Source organism: Manacus vitellinus, unplaced genomic scaffold, assembly GCF_001715985.3.
Source record: "Manacus vitellinus isolate BGI_N305 unplaced genomic scaffold, ASM171598v3 scaffold_3_pilon, whole genome shotgun sequence".
Taxonomy (NCBI): Eukaryota; Metazoa; Chordata; class Aves; order Passeriformes; family Pipridae; genus Manacus; species Manacus vitellinus.
Window position 1 is genome coordinate 39,055,799 of NW_021940535.1, and position 21,390 is coordinate 39,077,188.

Here is a 21,390-nt window from a genome sequence, read left to right on the forward strand (position 1 = left end):
GTAGCAGAAACATAATTAAAATACTGTCCAACTTCTTGTGTCTGGATCCAAAGTATTTTTGTAGTAAAATATCCACATATCTAGTGAATTCAAACACCACTGCAAGAATTTTTTTTGCTCATCAAGATCAGGTGTCTTTATTTATCATTTTCTTGTAACTGAAACTTTACTTTCTCCAATGAAATTTAGGCTTTAGCAGCTTTCTTTATCCTCTAAAGGTATAATGTAGGTTTATAGTGCTATTTTTTTGCTTTCATCTTAAAATTTCTATTTGACATAAAGTGGATCAATTAAAAAAATATCTATTCCCTGTGGTGTGCCGAATAGTTTTCCAGTAAGAATGACATCTCTGTGGTTTTGCATTAAAAAATGTTTTAATTTTTTTCATAGTTTTCTGCCACTTTATTGTTTCTGCAAATGTATTACAGAGGACAGAGCTGTTATTAAAAGGTTCATGTTTACATCTCACCATCCAGGGACTTCAGCATTTGCATGAAAACAAAACTATCCACCGTGATATTAAGGGAAATAATATCCTTTTGACCACTGAAGGAGGAGTCAAGCTTGTAGATTTTGGTATGTTATCTTTACTTATATATATAAACAATGTTTTACATCTGAAGTATGGAAAATAAAATAGAGTAAACAAACCAGAAAAGATTAACTATGTTAATTTTTTGTTGAGGTTTTGAGTTCTTCATTAAAAATCACTTGGATAACCAAAGTTCCTTTTTTTAACCTGATAGACATGTTAATAATTCTAGTAATGCTGTTTCAGTAGTATGGCTAACAAATAGAAATTATAATATGGTAGTGGTAAGTGCCCAGTGCTTTGGGGCTCACTGTAAGTGAGGTGGCAAAGTGAGTTAATAGGATTCCAAATGAGGTTGATGTTTAGTTCCTCCAGGACCATGCAATGGGACTCATTGAAATTAGGAGCTGATAGGAAAAAGCTTCATGTTGTATAAGAGAACACTTAGAACTTATTTAAATACATATACTCAGATGCATGTATTTCATTAGTTTGATTTCAAACAAGAGATAGTTGAAGGCAGCAGAGGGAGGAATATTACATAGGTAAGCCCCACTTTCCAAAGTCTGGGAAGACTAACAGATTTTGGCAAATCTAAATCTACGAATTGGCATTAAAAGGATCTGTTCAAGTCTCTTAGGCCTAAAGTGATTCTTGAATGCTGTCACCTGGTGTCACCACCAAAAGGGAAAAGGAGACATAGGTAAGTGGATGGAACCTGTTATCAGCCATGCTACAGTGATTTGCCTTAAAAGTGTATTGACTTTCGTTTTATATGAGGGGTATAAAAATTTGCAATGCCTGTTGTTATGAACTATTATCTTCTGATAGCACACTGTCTTCTTATGTTTAAATTTATTTTATTGGTCACTATTTTACAGCACAGCAGACACAGTAAATATAATATTCCATTCAGCAGATGGAAAATCTTTATTTTTCCTTTGCCCTCCTATTTTTTTAATGAGATTGATTCAATTGATACATAACAATTGTTTAAACTAATAATTTTAACTACCTTTAGTATAGTATCTTCCTGACAGTAGATAGTATTTATGCAACTCTCATTACTTCACACACAGAATCCCCACAGCTGTTAGGATTAGTAATTCTTCTGAAATGTCATGTATTTCTGTTGTATTTCTCAGATAAAATCTTTCATTGGAAAGTCTGGAAGTTTAATGTGAGGCAAAAATCAATATTTTTGCCCACAGGCTTTTAATGTGTTGTGGATACTAATTTTTTAAGGTGTTGAAGGCAATTAGAGCTGCATAGGATCAACGCTTCTGAAAACTAATTCACTTATGCAGATGTCAAAACATACAAGCTGTAGGGATGAGGACCTGAATTCTTTATTCCCCAGGTACTGCAATCTGCTGATAAGGCTGTAATTGAAAAATAATCTTAAATTCTTGTGGGAAAATTGCCATGCCAAAACACAGATTAGGTGGTGTACAAGAAGCAAATATACTTACACACACATTTATGTGGGTTCAAAAGGGGCCTGCAATACCTGCAGCAGTCCTTTCTCTCAAAGGAATATGAAAATGGCACCTTAACTTAGGAATGGATTGACATTTTCCCTGGCTTTTTTTTTTGTCTTTCTCAAAAAAACCCCACCCCAATCTTAACACAATAATTAGTAGTTTCAAGTGGAAAAAATTTATACAGTCTTCACAAAATCACCATGGAAGACATACCAGTCACCCTTCAAGCTGCTGTTTAAGGTATTCAGCTGGGATTTGGGAGATTTGTGTCTTCTACTTAAGAGGATTTAAACCCACATTAATCAGATTCTGAGATCATTTTTTAGCCAGGAATGTGAGTTGATCAAAATCTCTCATGTTGGCACTGCTACAGACTGTTGTACATAAACATTTATTGGATCAGGGATTGAAACTCATAGCCATCTTTTATTATACAAGCCTGTGAATTGGCTTCAGAATAAGATAGATGCACAGGCACAGTCTCCTTTTTACCCAGTAAATACGCAGAGGAAGAAAAATTTTTAGTTTAGAGTGAACAAATTATTACATGGGGCCAAACAAACAAAACCAACCCAAATAGTCACATCATCCTTTCTAGTGCGCACACAGGTTTTCTCTTGTGGAGAGGGGGGCAGAGGCAGTGAACCAAAGATTCCTTCAACCACCAAACACACATGACCAAGGAAGTGAACCCTTCCCAAGATAATTTTGTCTGTGCCATTCTCCTGCATACTGGATGCTGCTGAGATGTTCCTGAAGAAGCCTTTGCTGTTCTCCCCTGATTCTTTTTATCGTGGTTTTCTTCTGAATAGGAACATAAAACTTGTATCTGAAAATGGGCCTGTGAAGTGTCTTATGGAACACGAAACTAGGAAAGGACCTGTTCTCAGTCTGTGTGTGTTGTGCAATCATTTAACTTGAACTTGTGCCTTTGTCTTTTCTTTTAAGTATATTTAGGAAATTTTTAAGAGTCATAATTGAAAAAAAAACCACATTAATTAAATCACTTTTGAAAATGGCTTTTCTTTCCTTCCTTGTTTTTGTGCTCTTTGAACTTGGTATGTGGTGTACTGCCATTGTGAGACCTTCCTTGCACAGCAGTACCAAATTTTCAGAAGCTTTATTTTGTGTCACAGTTTATACACATTGCCTTACATTCATTGTACCATAAGTATTTATGTGTGCTAGGACCATATTTTTTGAACACTAAAGAGTCTGTAATGGATAACCTTCACAACACCTTTATGGAGAACTGAATTACTTTGATTCCCAGTTAACAGCTGGGGATCTGAAACTTCGAGAGACTGAGTTGCTTGAGGTGACACATCAGGTGTGTGGAAAAGCTCTCCCAAAGTCCAGGCTAACAGTCTGAACTATTCACATTTCTAGAGGTACTGATAGTTAAAGAAATGAGAAAGACTTTGAAAGAATACCATGGCTGTGCCTCACTCAGATTGTTTTGAAGAGTGAAATTTTTGCTTTCCTTAAAATTCTGCTGTATCATTACTTAATCACCCCAGTAATATTCTCGTGTCTAAGAAACACCCAATACCAGTATAGATTAATGATGAAATCAAGTCCAATACCTGGAGGGAGCCCACAAGAAAGTCAGAGAGAGACTATTTACAATAGCATATAGTGACAGGATAAGAGGGAATGGTGATGAGGCAGGAGCAGGTTGCCCAGAGAGCTGTGGGTGCCCCATCCCTGGAAGTATCCAAGGCCAGGTTGGATGGAGCTCTGAGGAACCTGCTCTAGTGAAAGGTGTCCCTGCTCATGGCAGAGCGTTTGGAACTAATGACCTTTAAGGTCCCTTCCAAACCAGGCCATTCTATGATTCTATAACATCTCCACATCAAAGCTTCTGCAGCTTAATTGCTTATCAAGGAGCTGCCAGATAAAGTTTTAGTTTAAACTGTCCAAGCCACAAGAATTTTGAATACTGTTACCAGTGATGCCTTCTCTCTCCTCACATCCATCCAGCAGAGAGAAACAAAATAAGTTTTATTTTCTACAGATTATGAGTAGCAGCCAGAGGGATTTGCTGTAAGTACATCCCCTGATCACAGATTCAGTCCCTAAATTCATTACACTTCTAAATGCATTAATAGTCCATATTTTCTTTGCAAGAGAAGAAGGCTGACTGAAAGCAGTCTCACTACCTGAACATTTGTGGGAATTAGCTGTTAAACTGTTCTGATAGAAAACCTTTGGGGTAGAATCTTATGCCTGCAAATCACAGCAATTATGCTCCAAGCAAGGAGCATCCTCTATTACATCATATACTAGCATTATATTCAAGTGTAGCTGCTATGTTTTCAGTACAAGATATGGATTTGATAGAAAAATATACATTTAAATTAAATTCCCTGCAGCAGTTTCAAGAGTGACTGCTATATAATCTATTGTATAAAAAGAACTGGAGGCAAGCAAGGTGTGAATTAAATTCCTTTTTGATAAATATTCTTAATTATATTCAGAGTTGCTTATTAGTGTTCTGGGAAGGAACTCTTTTACATCCATTTCACAGAACTCTGGTTGTATGCAGTGGATTGATGTTAAAGAGACAGGTTTCAAATGAAATTTTAGCCTCTAAAGGTGCAGAAAAGCACCTTATGAAATTTTAAAAAACTTTCAGCATGTAAATCGAAATAATTGCTGTATACCTTTTGAGAGTCGTGTGACGAATTTGCTGCCTAAATATCTGTCAGTGTCTGATCTTTTTCATCAGTTAAAAAGCTGGCCTGAAGTCACTTGCACACCTCATCTGTAATAAAAATTCATATATTCATCTGCATCTTAGAATGTGTAACCAATTTCATAGGAAGCTGAGGGTATAACATTTGCTTCTGCTGACAAATACTTGCTTCTTTGAATAGTCCCTCTCAATTCAGTTTCTTTTCTTAAAATCAGGATGGTGCACAGGGCCTTTCATGTATTAATGTTCATGTAAGACACAGTTCTATAATGTACTGTTCTAAAATGGGAGAAAAGAAACTTAGCTGTATTATTATTGTTATTATTTTAACTTTGGTCTGAAAAATTCCAAGTGACATTTCATTTTGAAAGATTTGAAGTTATTTCTGAAATCCCCTGCCATTGCAGCAAGTCTGGGAGTTTGAAAATCAGAGCTTTTCGTGCTTATATGTTATTGAATGAAGAGAATCCTAGAGGACACAATTCCCTATCAGCAAACTGGACCAAGTAGTTGACGTGTCAGGAGTCATTGAAGAAAGAAACATTTTTCCACTAAAAGTTTTGAAACCCTACAGTCACATGGCAAGTGATTCTTTTAGCTACAATGAGGAGACTGTAAAACTGATGGAAAATTTGGTTTCAGCTATGTTTTTGAGGGTTGACCTTGTGGGCTGATCATCTTGACCAAGAGCACAGGTAGCTCATACTTCTTTGGATGAGCAGGATAAGCAGCTGTTGCCTTGGAAATGTCCAGAAAAAATAGAAGTGTAAATTAAACTCCACTACTTTGGAAATGCATAGTTTTCCAGAAGCACTTTCTTGCTGAAGGCCATGCCTTTCTATGCATCAAATAAAAGCATGTAGTTAGACTTCTGATGTTATTACTATGAAAGATCATTGGGAAAAAGAAGAAGTAAGACAGTTAGATGGATATTAGAAATATTCAAGTTCCCATAAGGAAAATAAAATGTGAGAGGACTCATTAAATCTTTAGAATTCAAGCCTTTTTCTAACTAACTATGTGAGATCCCATGATTCCCCATAGTTCGCCCAGTACTGTAACTGTGGGAAAGAGGATATCGAAAAGGATTGGCACTGTCCATTCTCAGTTGTTTCTCAAGCGTTTTCTTAGTGGTACCTAAAACTCTCCATCCCTAGAGGCTCTGGATAAACAGTGCATAAGAAACATCTTAGCTTTTAATAGGTAAAGCAGGTTCCAGTGAAAGACATGGAAAAAAGGTAACGCAATCTCACTGCTGCTGGCAGATGGTGGAAAATTACAAGCTGTGCTGTGTGCAGTTAATAGAATAGTGACTTCAAGGGTTCCTTTAGTACTGTGGATAAATAGATTGCATAATTAAAACATGTATTGTAATATTAATGAAATATATAGTGAAAGTAAGGTGATTTTTGTACTTCAAACATGCTTAGTTTCCATTTTTCTGCTTTTGATTCAGTGTTGGATTTAAAAGTTTTGTTTGAATATTGTCTTACTATTCCAAATGCAGTTTCAGGTATCCCACTTTGCATGCAACTAGCACAGTTTTATCATGGATAGTAGCCTGAGTCAATTAGAGATTTAACCTGAGTATTACTCATTGGGGAAAAAGTGGATTGGGGGAGAATATGGTATTGCTTTATTTAGACTCTGAAAACTGACATTACTTTGTTTAATACTTTAACTATTTCTTTTATCTAACTTGGAAACTGCAAGTAGGCAGACGTCAGCTTTTGTGTTTGGAGTGTAATTCAATTATTATTTTGCTGTGGAGAGAATGATTATTCTTTTTTTAAAGCTATTTGAAGTCTTCCAAAGTAAAGAGCCAAGGAAATCTTAATATTGGCCTTCTTCAGATGGCCTTATCTTTATTCAAAATTGCAATTTGGTGAAACCAGTCAATGGTCAATGGTAAGACACTTCTTTGGTAGTGTATTTTTATATTATCTCTATGTTCACTTTAAAATGCATACATAATTTTATTTGTGCAATACTAAATGAAAGTAATAATTTCATAATTCACTTGAGTTATTACAATAATAATTTTTTTTCCCCTAGAAAGAGTAATTCTGCCAGCATTCTATTGTTTCTCTGCAGTGGTGCACTACTTCTTCTTTACAAATTATGGACTGTTACTAGTGCTTTACCACTACTAGTGATCAGTAACAACTGATCAACATAAGTTAGAATACACAGGTGTTTTTGTTTTGTTGCCTGATGTTTATGCCTATTCTGATACAGAAATACAGGCCAAAATATTTAAAATTCTGTGACTGTACTAAACTTGTTGAGTTTTTGAAGTGTAGATGAGCCAGCAGCTTCTATAATGATAACGCAAGAGAAGTAAAATCGGTTACACTGTACAGCATGTCCCAAACAATGGGGTCAATCTCAATGTAATTAATGAGTCTGTGGTAAGACTCCTTCTTAATAGTTCCATCTGCTTAATTGTTCACCTTTCCTGGTTTTGTGATGCATGAGGGAGCTTTCTGCTGATCTTGTGGGGAAAAAAGTATCTGGAATCTTGGGTCAGAGATTGGTGGGGAACCACAGCACTGAGCTTCATCCTTTCCCTGTGACACCTCACCAGCCCTTGTGTTCTCTTGCTGTGACACAGTGCTGAGGCCTCTCCCTACCACAAATAGCCTTGATAGATGCAGTTTGTTGGCTGATCACAGATCAGCCTGGTGAGTGTGGCATGTAGCATTGCAGAGGGAGGGAAGGCTCCCAGGACTGTGCAGAGAATGCACGTGGTACAGGTTGGGCTGCAATGGACAGGGAGTCTAGAGCCACCTTGTGCTCAATGAGTAGGCTGAGAAGTCAGTTGTGAGTGATCCAAGTTTCAGTGCTGGGGCATTTTAATCTCTGTCCCTTTTAATATACATCACGTCCAGCTGAGATTGAAGAAGAGCTTAGCATGACCTTGAGTAGTGTTTTTCCAGACTTTTGTAGATTACTTATTCTGGAGTAGTCAGAATATCCCATTTCATCCTTTTCTGCTTGCCCTGCATTAGCTGTAAATGCTGTCAGAATCATTCTGCAAAAATGAAACGATTAATTAAAATAATTTAATTTGAAAGTATTCAAAATTAAAATAATTTTCTTTCTGCCCTGAGCTTACTTTAAGCAGTGAGTCATAGCAAGGCTTATATTTGCCTTAGTCATTCTAGCATGCATCCATAATAAAGCTGTCTGCTTCACTGATTCAGATCAGAACCAGACTGTTATTGTGTTGTCATTTCTGCATACCATATAGCATGGCATTCACATGTTGCTGCTAAAAAGCATTTACTAGGAGAGTATGGCAGAAGCCAATAAAAGTAAAAGACTTTGAAGAAAGCTTTCCTCATGAGCAGCTTGTCAAACTGCTTTGAACCCAATCAAAGTAATAATTCCAAATTTTTCAACCCAGGGTTAGCGGGGATAAGATGGATTGCATTGACTTGAGCTGTGGAGCCTTTTCATTGTTGAATGTTTAATGCTTTGTTGAGGGCTTAGTCCTTAAAAACTTATTTTGTGGGCCATGTTTGAATGAAAACCTTTGTGCTGCCCAGTACCAAAAAACAGAAATCATGTGGCCAAATGCTATATCCAGGATAAGCTGTTCGTTTGGTCTTTCAAATATTTTCTTCTATTAATTCACATAAAGATGTCACTGATGGCTTAAACATTAAAGAAGCTTGATGCTGAAAGCTGGTATCATATGCCAGAGACACATGAAGCGAGAAAATAACCCTTTCTGGCCACCAAAGGTTTCCTCTTGATTTTCTCATGGGTCACAAAATAGTAATCTCTTGAGGTTATTAGAAACCCTCTGATCTCATATGTGTATACTAAAGCCCATTCATTTTTTACCTGAAAGTTGTTCCCAATGACTCATTTGTACTGAAGTATTCCAGTCCTGAGGTTTTTAAATATTCTATTCTATTAGCATAGGTGTTGCCATTAGCATAGGTGTTGCCATTATCCCTGATTATCATAACAGGAAAACCATGTCATAGAATGATGAGAAAAATCTCCAGGGCTTTCCCAGTCATACAGGGAAAAAAAATCCTTTTGGGGTCTCAAAGTGGCAGTCAGTTTGAAATCTAATCTATAAGGAAGGCAGCATCTGAGGAGGAGGACTTTCCTCACTGTCATACTGCACTAGGCTGCATGTAGTTGTACAAATCCCTGAGGCTCTAGAGAAGACTAGTTCTCATATCTAAATGCATCTGGCCAACTGTGCATCAGGAGAACAAATGTTCCTGTGCATCCCTTTCAGGAAACCAGCTGAAGCCCCGAAGCATGAGATTTGATTAGAATCATTGGTGTTGTGACGCACTGAACTGTCAGGAGCATGTGGAGGGGAGTCTGTGGTCACCTGTTCTCCTGGAGGCCATGGAGAGAGGGCTCAATCAGAATCACAGACTAAGGGAAGCTGGAGTATGCTGCCTAACCATCCTGCCCAGTCTGTAATACAGTCTGGATGTCTTAAAGAAAGAAACTGTATTAAACCCTTTTGTTTTAAAAAGATTAAATATCTCAGAAATGTAGTGAACATCCTGCCTTTTTTTAGGTCACCTTTTGTCATTTTATTATCAGTATGTACCTAGTAATGATTCTGTATCTATTTAGGATTTTAATTTTTTTTCCCTGTATGTTTAAAAATGTCTTTTCTTTGTCTTTAATCTTTGTGGTGAGTTTAGTGTGAAAGATACTGGACTTTGATTTCTTTAGCTTCCATTTATATCCCCCTGTATTTGGTAGTACAGATTAACTTTTTTATCTCCCTTTTACTCCATACCTCTTGGTTTTGTAGTAAACACCATGGATTTTTCATCTCTCAGGCAGTTCATATACATGGTTTTCTTGGATACTAAGCTTTTGATCTTTCTAGAGTTGTAAAGGGCCATTTGGTTATCTTTTGGATATGCCTATTTCAGTTAAAAAATTGCATCTACAGTGTGTGTTTTCCAGAGGGCTTGAGAAACTCTGGTTTTCACCATTAAAACACTGTGTGCATTAAAATAAGACATAAAGACAGAGAATGTGGTGGCAAAGGACGTAGAAAAGACTGAGGCACTCAGTGTCTCCTTTGCCACAGTCTTTACTTGCAAGATTGGCCTTCAGGAATCCCAAATCCCTATAACCAGTGGGAAGGTCTGGAGCAAGACAAACTTATGCTCAGTAAAGGAGGATCAGTTTAGAGATCATTTAAAAGAACTGGACCTGCACAAGTCCATGGGATGCACCCAAGAGTGCTGAGGGAGTTGGCTGATGTCTTTGCAAGACCACTGCTGATAGTCTTTGAAAGGTCTTGGAGATTGGAGGAGGTTCCTGAAGCCTGGAAGAAAGCTATTATCACTCCTATCTTCAAAAAGGGCAAGAAGGAGGATTCAGAGAACTACAGGCTGGTCAGCCCCACTTTGATCCCTGGGAAGATAATGGAGCCAATAATCCTGGAAATCATTTCTAAACATATGAAGAACAAGAAGGTGACTGGGAGTAGGCAGCATGGATTTATGAAAAGCAAGTCATACTTTTTGACTGATTTGATCGATTTTTTTTGACTCGTCATTTCAACTTTATTTCCTGTTTCTTTATTTCCATCTTATTGGTCAGAACCTGGTTTTAGTTCAAGATTTAATTTGAGCACTTATTACTGAACAGAAGTTCTCAAGCATGCTTTTCTCACGACAGCTCACCCAAGGAAACAATATTGCCTCTGTGCTCTTTTCACTTAAAAGTTTACTTTTGAGGTCAGATGGTAGTCTATAAGGAATTCTGAGTATTGATGTTGCTTCATAAAGCCTCTGAAACATCTCTTGTAAAGTCATCAAACCAACCCCTCTTGTCCTTAAGGTCCATTAGTAACATTTTCTATTAAATATCTCTATGCTTTCTACTCATGCTAAGTAATGAAACCTGGGAGAAGCTCTCTGATCTTCTTTTACAGTCTTAGTGGGGGTGCCACTATTTGCAATACAGTTAAATGTGGTTACATGCCTGGTGTGTTGTGATGGTTGCCATTTGGACTATCAGAACTACTTTGTTTTAATCTTGTTCTTTCCCTATTGTCTTTTGTCATATGGAATATGAAGGAATTGCATTGGTTGAGGGGTTTTTTAGCATTTTTTCTGCATTTCAGCTGATCTATCTGAAATATTTTGTCTGGATATGTACCATTACTCCAATACAACCCGGAAGAACAAAACAAAGAAATGAGTGTCAAAGATAGCAGCAATTACAGAGGAATTGAGTTATAACTCCACCACTGTTGTGGGGGAAAGTAGCTATTTTCCTGTCTGCATCCTGACAAGAATGGTGGCTTCTTCTCATAGCGAAGCTTCAGGTGCTAAAGGAAAACCTGAAACCATTAGGACCTGTTGCCTCCAGATCTAGTAAAAAGGTGGAGTTGAGTGATTTATTAGGGACTGCTTTCACACCTTTGGGCAAAGAGGCAAGGAAGGAGAGGCCACTTTTCGCATTGAACAACACAAAACAGGAATGGCAGGCTTAAGAGGAATGTAGTGTAAAATTCTGCTGCTGTTTTACATCTATTTCTCTAGGAGATTAAAGAAAGGTTGGGGAATAATTCAAAGCATTTTAGCCTGTTTAGATCTGCAAGGTTATCAGCGTGAGCAGTTTTTGGTCCAGAGACTAGCTTGAAGAGTGATGGAGTTACATGTTCTTAATCTAAAGAAGGTCACAAAGAGGGTGCTTTGGTAGTGAAGTTTACACTGAGGGCACAAGTAAAGAAGGGATAAGGAAGAGCTAGCCTAAGGAGTGTAAGGACCTTACCCTTTGGGGTAAGGTCATTATGTATAAATACAGTGGCTAACATGTTGCAAATGTGTCTCCCTGCCATGTGTGGAATGTGAATTTAGCACAATTTATTAGGGCTTGCCCTTCCCTTACTAGAATCAACCACTTAAATGTGAATACTTCTGTCACAGGACATAATCATAAAGTGATGTTGTACAGCCTCCCAATTTAGTGTCTGCTCAGACTGGGCACTATGAGACAAATCTTTCCCAATAATAAGGAGCTAATTTCTGCACTGTTTTTCTTTTATTGAGTGCTAAGGTCAGAAGTAGGTGGCTTTATTCGCAATGTTATTCCAATGTGCCAGTTTTTGCAATGAAAAGCTTGAATAATACTTATAGTAGAAGTGTCCTGCTTTCCAGTTTTTATGTCTGGAAAAATTATGTAAAATTATGTCTGAAAAAAAAAAGAAAAAATAAAAAGCAGCTATATATCCACAATATTTTCTTTTCAGTGTGCATTGGTACTATTAATGCATTTATAAAGCTCTTAACTTCCATAAGATTTATAATTTGCTTGTAATAAAACACCATTTTATGACATATTTTAGGTTTTCTTAGGACAATAATTTTTTGCAAAAAAGCAGTAGTAAACGGGAAGGGGAGGAGGAAGATGTTTTTGTTTGAAAATATATAAGTTTAAAAAAGCTGGCGAGCTATATGGTTGACTGGTTACTGAAATGCTGGAAGAAATGTTACTAAGTATGGAATTACGTCATCTTTCCTCTATACACAGAAAAAGCCCAAGGAAATATCATTTGTCATAAGACCTACACTGCATAATCTGAAATGCCACTTTAATGCTAAGAGCAGAAGGATTAAAAAACCCAACCAAACAAAAAGCACACAAAAACCCCAAGAGCTTACAGAAAGTAGTGGTGAGCAATTCAAATCAAATCAGGTTTTTACAGAAATAAAAGAAGGGTGAGGAGGAAAAAATTCTTCAGTTTATTTAATAATTACAGTTCAAAGAGAAAAAAACAACAGTGCATAGACAGACAAGATTGAATACATGAATGTTCCTTATCTCTACAGAAAGTTATGATTATTTATAAAATCTGACACTGGAATCATAAAAATTCAGTTAGTGCCTTTCTTTGCCCACAGATCTGAATCCCATTTCCTTGTCCAAGACTGCAAAAAAGAGCTTTGCACAGGGAACTCCCACAACACATAGGAAGGGAGAGGGGAGAGTAGCCTCATCTCCCTCCAAACCTGGGGATCTCCTGTAATGATGTCTACTGGCATCACTGCAATGGTTTCAGACCTGTGGTGATGTGTGCTTACTAAAGGACATGTTTTTCTGAGGGCTCAGAACAGCCACAGACTCTGTGAGCCGGAAGCTGGACTTCAGACAACTCCTTGAGGTGGCAAAAACAAAGCCCCTGCTTAGCTGAGCTGAAGCAGGATTGATGGACTTTGTGCTAAGACTCACATTGTCCTGCTTTCCATGGTGCATAACACTGTGTATTGGACTTTCTGTAGAGAGAGAGAGAGAAAAAGATCCAACTTCCTCAAGGCTGGTGTAGACTAGAGGGAGGCAGCCACAGAAGCAGTGGTTGCACTTGTCTCAAAGGTACAGGCCAGGTCTTTCTTGCTGCCCTTATTTTCAGATGTTACATTCCTTTCTGTGATGGACAAATGCAGATATTTTATGAATCAGAGCTGAACACATAGCTTTAGAGTGAAAAAACAGATTAAACTCTCCGTGGTTTCCTGACTACACTGAAAAAACCCAAACCAATCAAATTCTACCTAGACAGAAGTTTCCTTAATATTTCCACTAGACAGTTAATGTGAATTGCTCCTGTTATGAACCATTGCAGGGTTTTCAGGAAGATAAGGTCAAGCATGTTTAAACCAGACAGAGTTGAAATTGGCTGCTGGTGGTGCTCACTGAAGCTTCATGTGTTTCAGAATAATGAAATGGCACTCACGGAGTGAAACGAAGTTGTCCCTTTTAAAGAGAAAGCAGATGTATGTATGAAGACAAAATAAGTGAGCTTCAGTGTCAGGCGGATGGAGGTTGGAGCATGTATATGTAGAGCACAGGACCTTCCTGGCCATCCACAATATCAGCACGTTAGAATATGCCTCTGGTGGACCTCGGTGTTGGCTATTACTCAAATCCTTAATAGTTTAGGACTTGCTAGCTGAGGGGCTGTTTCTCTCCATGTGTGGACCTCACAGTTATTTGTGATTCATAAATCCATAATAGTTCAGGACATGCTTGCTGAGGGGCTGTTTTTCTCCATGTGTTGTACTCTTCCCTTTGCATGCAGTAGAGTGATTTCCAACTGAAATTGGTTTTGTAAGGAAGGAAATTGGTGGAAGGCTAGTCAGAAGTGTGCTGCAGCCCACTTGAATCCCTAGTATTTCAGTGTTTTTTAATTTAAAACTGCAAGGAATCTTTAAACTTCTGAGTTCACTTTCCAGCTCTTGGCCTGAAATAGTTAATCTATTAAACTACAGCTCACGTTGCAAAGCTGATTTGCAGGCTTGTTGCTTTGAGAATGTGCTTTGAGCATGGAGAGACTCCTGCTTTTGTAAGAATTTTTGAGGTTTCACTGTTTTGTTGTTTCTTCTTTATGGCAGAGTAGTTAAGAGATGAGGATAAGTGTCTTTTGTAGTGTTAACCTGAAATGTAGATATAGATACAGATATAAAATGAAACAGGAGTTTAGTGTCAGTACTGAGCATTAAAAGCTGTGGAAGGTACCGTACTTTTCCACCCTCACTAAAGTGCTTTACTGCTCTCCTAATACATGAAAAACTCTAATTAACCAGTCAAAATATATGGAGTCAGATTACTAATCAAACACTCATTTAGGACCAAGTCCTGGTCCTACTGAAGTTACTGGAAACAACCTATGTGGAGAACATCAGCTGAAGAAGTTCTGTGTACCTCTGAGGAGTGGGCCTCTCTTTCCAGAAAACTGGAAAGATGTATTTGAAATTTACCTGTGGAGGAAATTGTAGCATGGCAAGACAAGGACATCGCCATTCAGAAGGGCTGTCTTGGATGGAAATAGCCATTGCTCTGATTATAGCTTCCCTTCGTTCTTCTAGGTGTGTCTGCTCAGCTGACCAGCACTCGTCTCCGTCGGAACACCTCCGTGGGCACCCCGTTCTGGATGGCTCCAGAGGTTAGATTCATGTTTCAGAACATTTTGTCACTGGTATCTGAGCTGCTGTATTCTGCATTTCTGCTCTTTCTTTGTCTTTCTTCCTGACCACTGGTCTTTTCACCAAATGAAACAGCAATGCAATTTTTTTTTTAAAAGTGTTTAAAAATGTTTTTCTTACGTGTTTGCAAGTTAAAATGGGATTTACTTTTGAAATTACAAGCTTAGAGCCTGGGAGCAAGACACCGAATTGCTTACTAAAATGCTAAAGAGTATAGAGTACTACTATTGATACTTTCCAGCCTTCTAAGCTCTGAAACTATGGTGTCTCGTTTCCCCATGGATGGAAGGAGTGAGCCCACGGTGGTACTATGATGCTTCTATATTTTGACTTCTACACCTGGAAAGTTTTTAATACTGTATATCCATAGCTGACAGCAAGAAATGGAAGAGGTTCTTATGAATGAAGTTTACTATGACACTGTGGAGATTTTTCCAGCCTGAAATTGAAGCGTATAAAGATATATTTTAAGCTGAGGCAGTGAAAATATTTCCTTATAAATAAACTTATCTACTTAAACTATTTGTGTCCACACAAGCACATGCAAGTACATCTGTTTATAGCACACGAAACTACTGTGTTTATACACGTGTTTTTATCAACACACTCTGTTTATACACATTGGTCTAGCCATGTAACTAATGGCATACATGTTGACTTAGATCTGCAGCTAATGGGATGAAAAAATGTAGATTCATCGAGCATTGTGGATGAGCTGAAATCTATATGAAGTGCTATGGTCTAGTAACCACAGCAGTGTTGGATCAAGGGTTGGACTTGATGATCTCAGAGGTCTTTTCCAACCCAGTTGATTGTATGATTCTGTGAAATACCTTTACTGTGATCTGATGGCATACGCTTTGTCCAGACCTACTTGATCTGGAAATTGGCTGATTTGGCTGAATAGGGAACCAATAAGAGATAGTGAATTCAGCTTCTGCTTTCCGGCTTGTTTCACTTCATAGAGAGAGCAGTATAGCTCCATTAATTACTTTGCAGGAATAATCCATTTAACAGAGTTGTAGGGTTGCTTAGTTTCCTTCTACTTCCTCAGCCATGGGATGCAGTTTAACACCTTTACCTGAAAGAGTCAAGAATTTGCAGCCTTTTGTCCAACCAAGGAACATCTGGCCAGAGAATCCGGTGTTCATGGACACTTGCTTTCTCTAGTTTAAACATTGCTTTTTTTCAGCTTTCTAAATGTGTGCATGTCTGTTTATTTCACTGAATATCTCCATCCTGTAAGAGATTCCCCCAGCTCTGGGAGTGCTCTTACATTCGGACATTTGACCATCCAATGACTGTCCCAATCTTTTACTCCAACAGGTGATTGCCTGTGAGCAGCAGCTAGATAGCTCCTATGATGCCAGATGTGATGCATGGTCACTGGGTATCACTGCAATAGAGTTGGGAGATGGAGATCCACCCCTTGCTGATTTGCACCCCATGAGGGCACTCTTCAAAATACCAAGGTAACATCTTCATCTGTTTATTTGTTGGCAGGTTAGACTGAACTTTTTTCTTAAGTGCTACTTTTCTTCAAACTTAGACTGTATAAGTTTGTGGACTTTCTTTGAATTATTTATACTAGGAGGAGGTTAGAAATACTTTTGAGAAATACATTTGAGAAAAAGCCGTGAGGCCTTCTCCTGAGGCCACATGAGTGCAGCACTTAGCCAAGTACAGTATATTCTTTTACAAAGAATGACTTATGATAGAAATAGTCTTAGTATGCTGCTCTGCTGAACAGGTCCCATACCTGTTTTTAGGAGTTATCTTCTGTCCTTTGAAGCAAAGGTTGTTCCAATACTCACATACATTTAGGCTTCAGCTTTTCATTAGCTTGTGCTGTTTCTGGTAGTTCCACCACTGCTGTCCTTGGGCAGTGCAAATAACAACTTCTTTTGTGTTTTCTTTGAAGCTGGAGATAAAAGTACCCAAAGTGCCACTTAACAGCATTTCAAAGAACATCAATCTCCAAGTCTGTATGGAATGATCATACTGTAGTTTGTGGATTTCACTCTAACAGCTGGAGTGGTACCACGACATCTGCTGACACCACATAGTATTCATAAGTGCTTTGAGTCCTTTTCAGCCAAGACACCCAAATTAGTTTAAATTAACTTTAGGTTTAAGAAATCTTGGCTGACTTGGCACTAAAGAAGAGTATGAATGCTCTTCTAACCCTTGCTTCCTATGAGAAAAGCAAACCACTGTGGTCAGTCATTGCAGCTAGGTCTTCAAAAATACTTCTGGCTTATACCCTTACAAGTACTAGGCACCTTTCTGCTCTGGAACAAATACAAGATCAATGTCCTTTCATTACATTAGGTAAAACCTGAAAGTGATAGACTGAACGTTAAGCAGCACTTAAAGAAAAGCAGTTATGACAATGGATTGAAAAGAGACAGCAAGTCACTTTGTCTATTGGTCGTTCATTTGTCTTCATGACCATACTCTTAAAATGCCACCTCTGAATGGAAGAAGACTGTCAAGACCGTTTCAACCAAATTACACCTAGAACAAACAGCTCCAACAATAGAAAAGAAAGAAGTCATATCTATTTACAATAGGTCTGTGTTTAGACCTTCATTTCTCATTATCTTCTGATGAATGAGAAATAATTAATAACAAGTCAGTTCCTTCAGACACTTCATTCAGCAAGTTGATTAACTCAATCTTTCTGGGGAAACTTAAAATAGAATTTCTTTTTAAAAATTCTCTTAAGAAAGTATATTGTTTCAGGCTTGAAAAAAGAAACTTGCCATTATAAGTGAATAGTGATTAATGGGTTGTTAGTTTAATTTCCGTTTATTGATTTGATTGAAAAAATTATAGTGGTTCTCAGCTACACTTGGTAGATCATCTCAGTGCTATTTCTCCTTATTAGTTACATAAAGTAGGAGAACCAGTGAGGCATTGCATCAGCTACCCATGCTCCTTTTACCAGTGGAAATCAATATCTTTTTTCGGTGGCCTTCTAAAACTCATTACTCAGCCTACCTTCACACATTGTTTTTGTGAAGTGAGTAGTTTATTAACTTATCATCATACTGATCTTTGCAGGAATCCTCCTCCAACACTACAACAGCCTGAACTGTGGTCACCTGAATTCAATGACTTCATTAACAAGTGAGTAACAACTGAGACCACTCTGATTTAATATGAAACATGTGTAAATGTCATGTGTAAAATATCTCTGTATTCTTTGTGGAAATCTGTTGCAACAAGTACTCTTCCTTAAAAGCCTAATTTGTAAATCCAATTTGACTTCCAAGTGAGGCTCTAGATTTAAAACATGAAATAACATTTTAACACACTTGACGTTTCTTAATTTAAAGAATATTTAGTTTTAAAATGCAATAACTTACCTTCTTGGACTCATCAATTTTGTGAAATCTTATGAATTTTCAGTGCAGAGCTGTTTTGATTAAGATGGATGTATTTATTATGGAGGCATGAAAGAATTTCAAAACTTAACTTTGAACCCTCCATGATCATATGTGTTTTTCTGCCAGCACAGGTGCTTGACTAAAGATTATGAGAAGCGTCCAACAGTATCTACTCTTTTGCAGCATGATTTTATTAAGCAAATTGAAGGAAAAGAAAACGTGCTACAAAGGCAACTCATGGAATTTATTGATGTTCATCAACAAATGGGAGTCACTGAAAAGGCAAGGTAAAAGTAGCTAAAAAGCGTTGATATTTTCACTGTTTCAGAATGGTTAGTGCTCAGAGAAATATTCAACTTTTATGGCTTTAGCTGGCCAAAAGGTAGAAAGCTTAATATTTGGGGTCCCAGTACAGCCAATGGAAAGACAGCAGCACCGTGATTTACATGTGGGATGAAACAATCTTTGCCACTCAAAATGCAGCCTTATCATCCCAGCTTTTAGAAAGCTAAGGTTAGGTGAAATTAATGTTTGGCATTTTCTTACATTTGCATGGTCAGCTAATGTTTAGTTCAAGCAAGTATGCTAAAAAATAGCTAGTCAGGTTCCTGCAGTAATTGGATTTTCCTGACTGAAAGAAATTATAGTGGTAGCAGACCTTGTTTTGCAAACTTCAAATCTTATGTCGTATTGAATAGATACTTTCTTTCTTCCACTAATATTTGGTAAATATCAGTTCTGAATGAATCACTTAGCACCTGATTGCTTTTATTTAAAATACTTGAAAATGGCTTGGCTCAATTTTACAATTGAAAAAACGCCACCCAGTGCATTGATGTATCAGATGTGAAATGTAGTAGATTAGTATTGATGTACTCCTGGTGTGACTGCTCCTGTGCTTCAAGGTAAAGCATGATGATTTTTCTTTTTTTAAATAGAACATGAGTTTTAAAAGACATTTTGTCATTATCATCTGTATGGAAAAAGCTTATTAAAATCTGCCACACTTTTTTTCACACATTTATAGTAATAACATATACAGCAGTCTTCAGTTCTAATTCTGGAGAATTTTCTTTTATATATATATTATAATATTTCTATGCTCTATGTTTTGAGGATAATATTAAAAATCTTTTTCTAAATAATTTATTATATTCAAGTTTTCTTCAACTTTAAATGAATGTGGGACAAGTAGTACTTTCTCTTTTGTGGTATTGCAGTAAAAAAATATGCAGTTGGCTTAAATTTGAGCCTCAGGCTGGGTTTGTATGCTCTCTGTATTGCAGACTTGACATTTGCTTAATCCAGAAAGATTCTCGAATTGAAATAAACTTATCAGATGTCAGTGCTGAGCACTAAACCAGCAACATAATCCAAACTTTAAAAAGTAGTTATTTATAAAACACAAGAAAATGATATGTGGTAAAATAAGTCCAAACCACTAAATTATATGAATTAAAATCCTGATAACACTTGTGATATTGGTTATTTTAAAGCCTAAATAATTTTTAAAAGTCAAGCTTCTAAGTCAATTAGATACTCTGACCTTTTTTACCCATTTTATAGAACTCATGTTTGTTTTATATCATCATTTTTTTTAATCCTTTCTTTTCATGTAAATGCTGCATAAAGCAAACTACACAAACTTTTTTTTCCTGTACAGTACAAACGTAAAATGGCCCAATTTGCATGTGCATAAATAAGTCAAGTGGCACAAGAACAGGATGATCTACTGGTACTTTCTCTGTTCTGTTTAGACTGTGTTTTATAAACTTATGGCTCTTCACGCGAACTAGAGTTTAAGGGAATGTATTAATATGTGATGAAGTTACCTATACTTTTACAGTTGTTCAGGTGTAATTTCTACATAAATTTTCCCAAAGGAAAACAGAATTTTCACTTTCAAAATAATAATAATTTCTTATCTGAAACCATGCCAAAAATTACTTATTTAGCTAAGTGTGTAATTCAGTTGACATGGTTAAACTGATAGCTTAGTCCATATTTCAGTTTAGCAGTTTAAAATACTAAAAAATAGTATTTCCAACCTAAATGATTCTGTGATTCTGTAATTTTGTGAAATATGCTGTAAGACTGACTACAGAATAGCATTTGGGGGGTTTTCTGCTGTGAAAGATAAAAGATTATACAAAGATCTTTGAATTCAGTAGCCATACTTTTTAAAAAGACTTTAAATACTAATCATATGTATCTTCTGACCTTCAATCTGCACAGAGCAAAAAAGGTGTTAAAAGCAGCATCTGCACAGAAGTACCATGTAAATCTGATTTAGATTTAGACATGGGCTATGTAGTGACAAGTCACCTGGAAGAGCTGCATCTTAAAATCTCTTTGCTTTCTTTTCTGGCTTATGGTGTTCTGGGACTGTTTTTACACTGGCACGTGAGGGCCCTACTGTGGAATTTCTGAACTTTCACCAGTTGCTGGCAATGTTCCTTGTAAACCTTCCTCCTGATCTCCAGGTCACGCTCTCTAAGTCCATAATTTGAAGGCATAACTCTCCTCTTTCTTGGCACTGGGAGGCAGGTAGTTTAAGGGATTAAAGATCTCTCTCCTCCACCAAGGGAAGAAATCCTGCTACCTATGTTGTGGTGTATAAATGGGCATGGCATATAAAGTCAATAAATTCGGTAATGTTGAATTAAAGCTCAAAGTAAAGAATCCAGTTATTTTCTCAGTATGTGTTTACTCTCCTCGTCAAATTTGACTTTATTAATAAAAGTTTTGTATTTCAAAAGAAAAAAGAAAAATACTTGGAAATTAATAGCTGAGGTCCAGCCACTGGGTCTTCCTGTGTGCACTAGTCCTGTTTTCACTCAAAATCATGTCACCTTCTTTGCACATTGTGCTGAGGTGTGATTTGGTTCTGACTGCCTTCTGCAGTGGTAGTCTGTTGATGTGCTTGTGATCTTATCTTGTTGTTTACAGAATGTTGTTGATACAGTTCAAAAAGAAGAGCTCATATTACATTATGTCACATTCTCAGGGTTGTTTTTTTTTTTGCAGAAGGCCAAATCCTCTGGTCCAATCTTTGTGCTCAGAAAGTCACCTTATAGTCACTCCCATTAGCACCATTGTTCCTGAGGTATTTTCTAACACTGAGGAGTCACTGACTCGTTGGGGCCCAGTCAACTGCACCCTCAGAACCTTCCCAGTATTGTTATTCTAGTGAAGAGGACCCTAGATTTAGGTTCTGCATTGTACTCCATGCTTTCAAGAGATGGGAATAAGAGAAACAACAAGAGGAAGAGAGCCCACCAACCTCCTGAGTAAC

At 37.3% G+C, this 21,390-nt stretch overlaps 1 protein-coding gene across 4 annotated transcripts in view; it reads left to right on the top strand.

Annotated features, from left to right (window-relative positions):
- Positions 1-21,390, top strand: part of MYO3A (myosin IIIA) — a 119,966-nt gene that overhangs the window by 32,428 nt on the left and 66,148 nt on the right. For 3 of the 4 annotated variants that reach the window (XM_025895441.1, XM_018075901.2, XM_025895440.2), the window contains exons 5-9: positions 477-576; positions 14,587-14,663; positions 16,030-16,175; positions 17,770-17,835; positions 18,227-18,382. In XM_025895441.1, coding sequence (XP_025751226.1) covers positions 477-576; positions 14,587-14,663; positions 16,030-16,175; positions 17,770-17,835; positions 18,227-18,382 — 545 coding nt within the window. Of the gene's footprint in view, positions 1-476; positions 577-14,586; positions 14,664-16,029; positions 16,180-17,769; positions 17,836-18,226; positions 18,383-21,390 lie in introns of those variants that run through there. The other variant, XM_029961954.1, reaches the window with a different exon arrangement.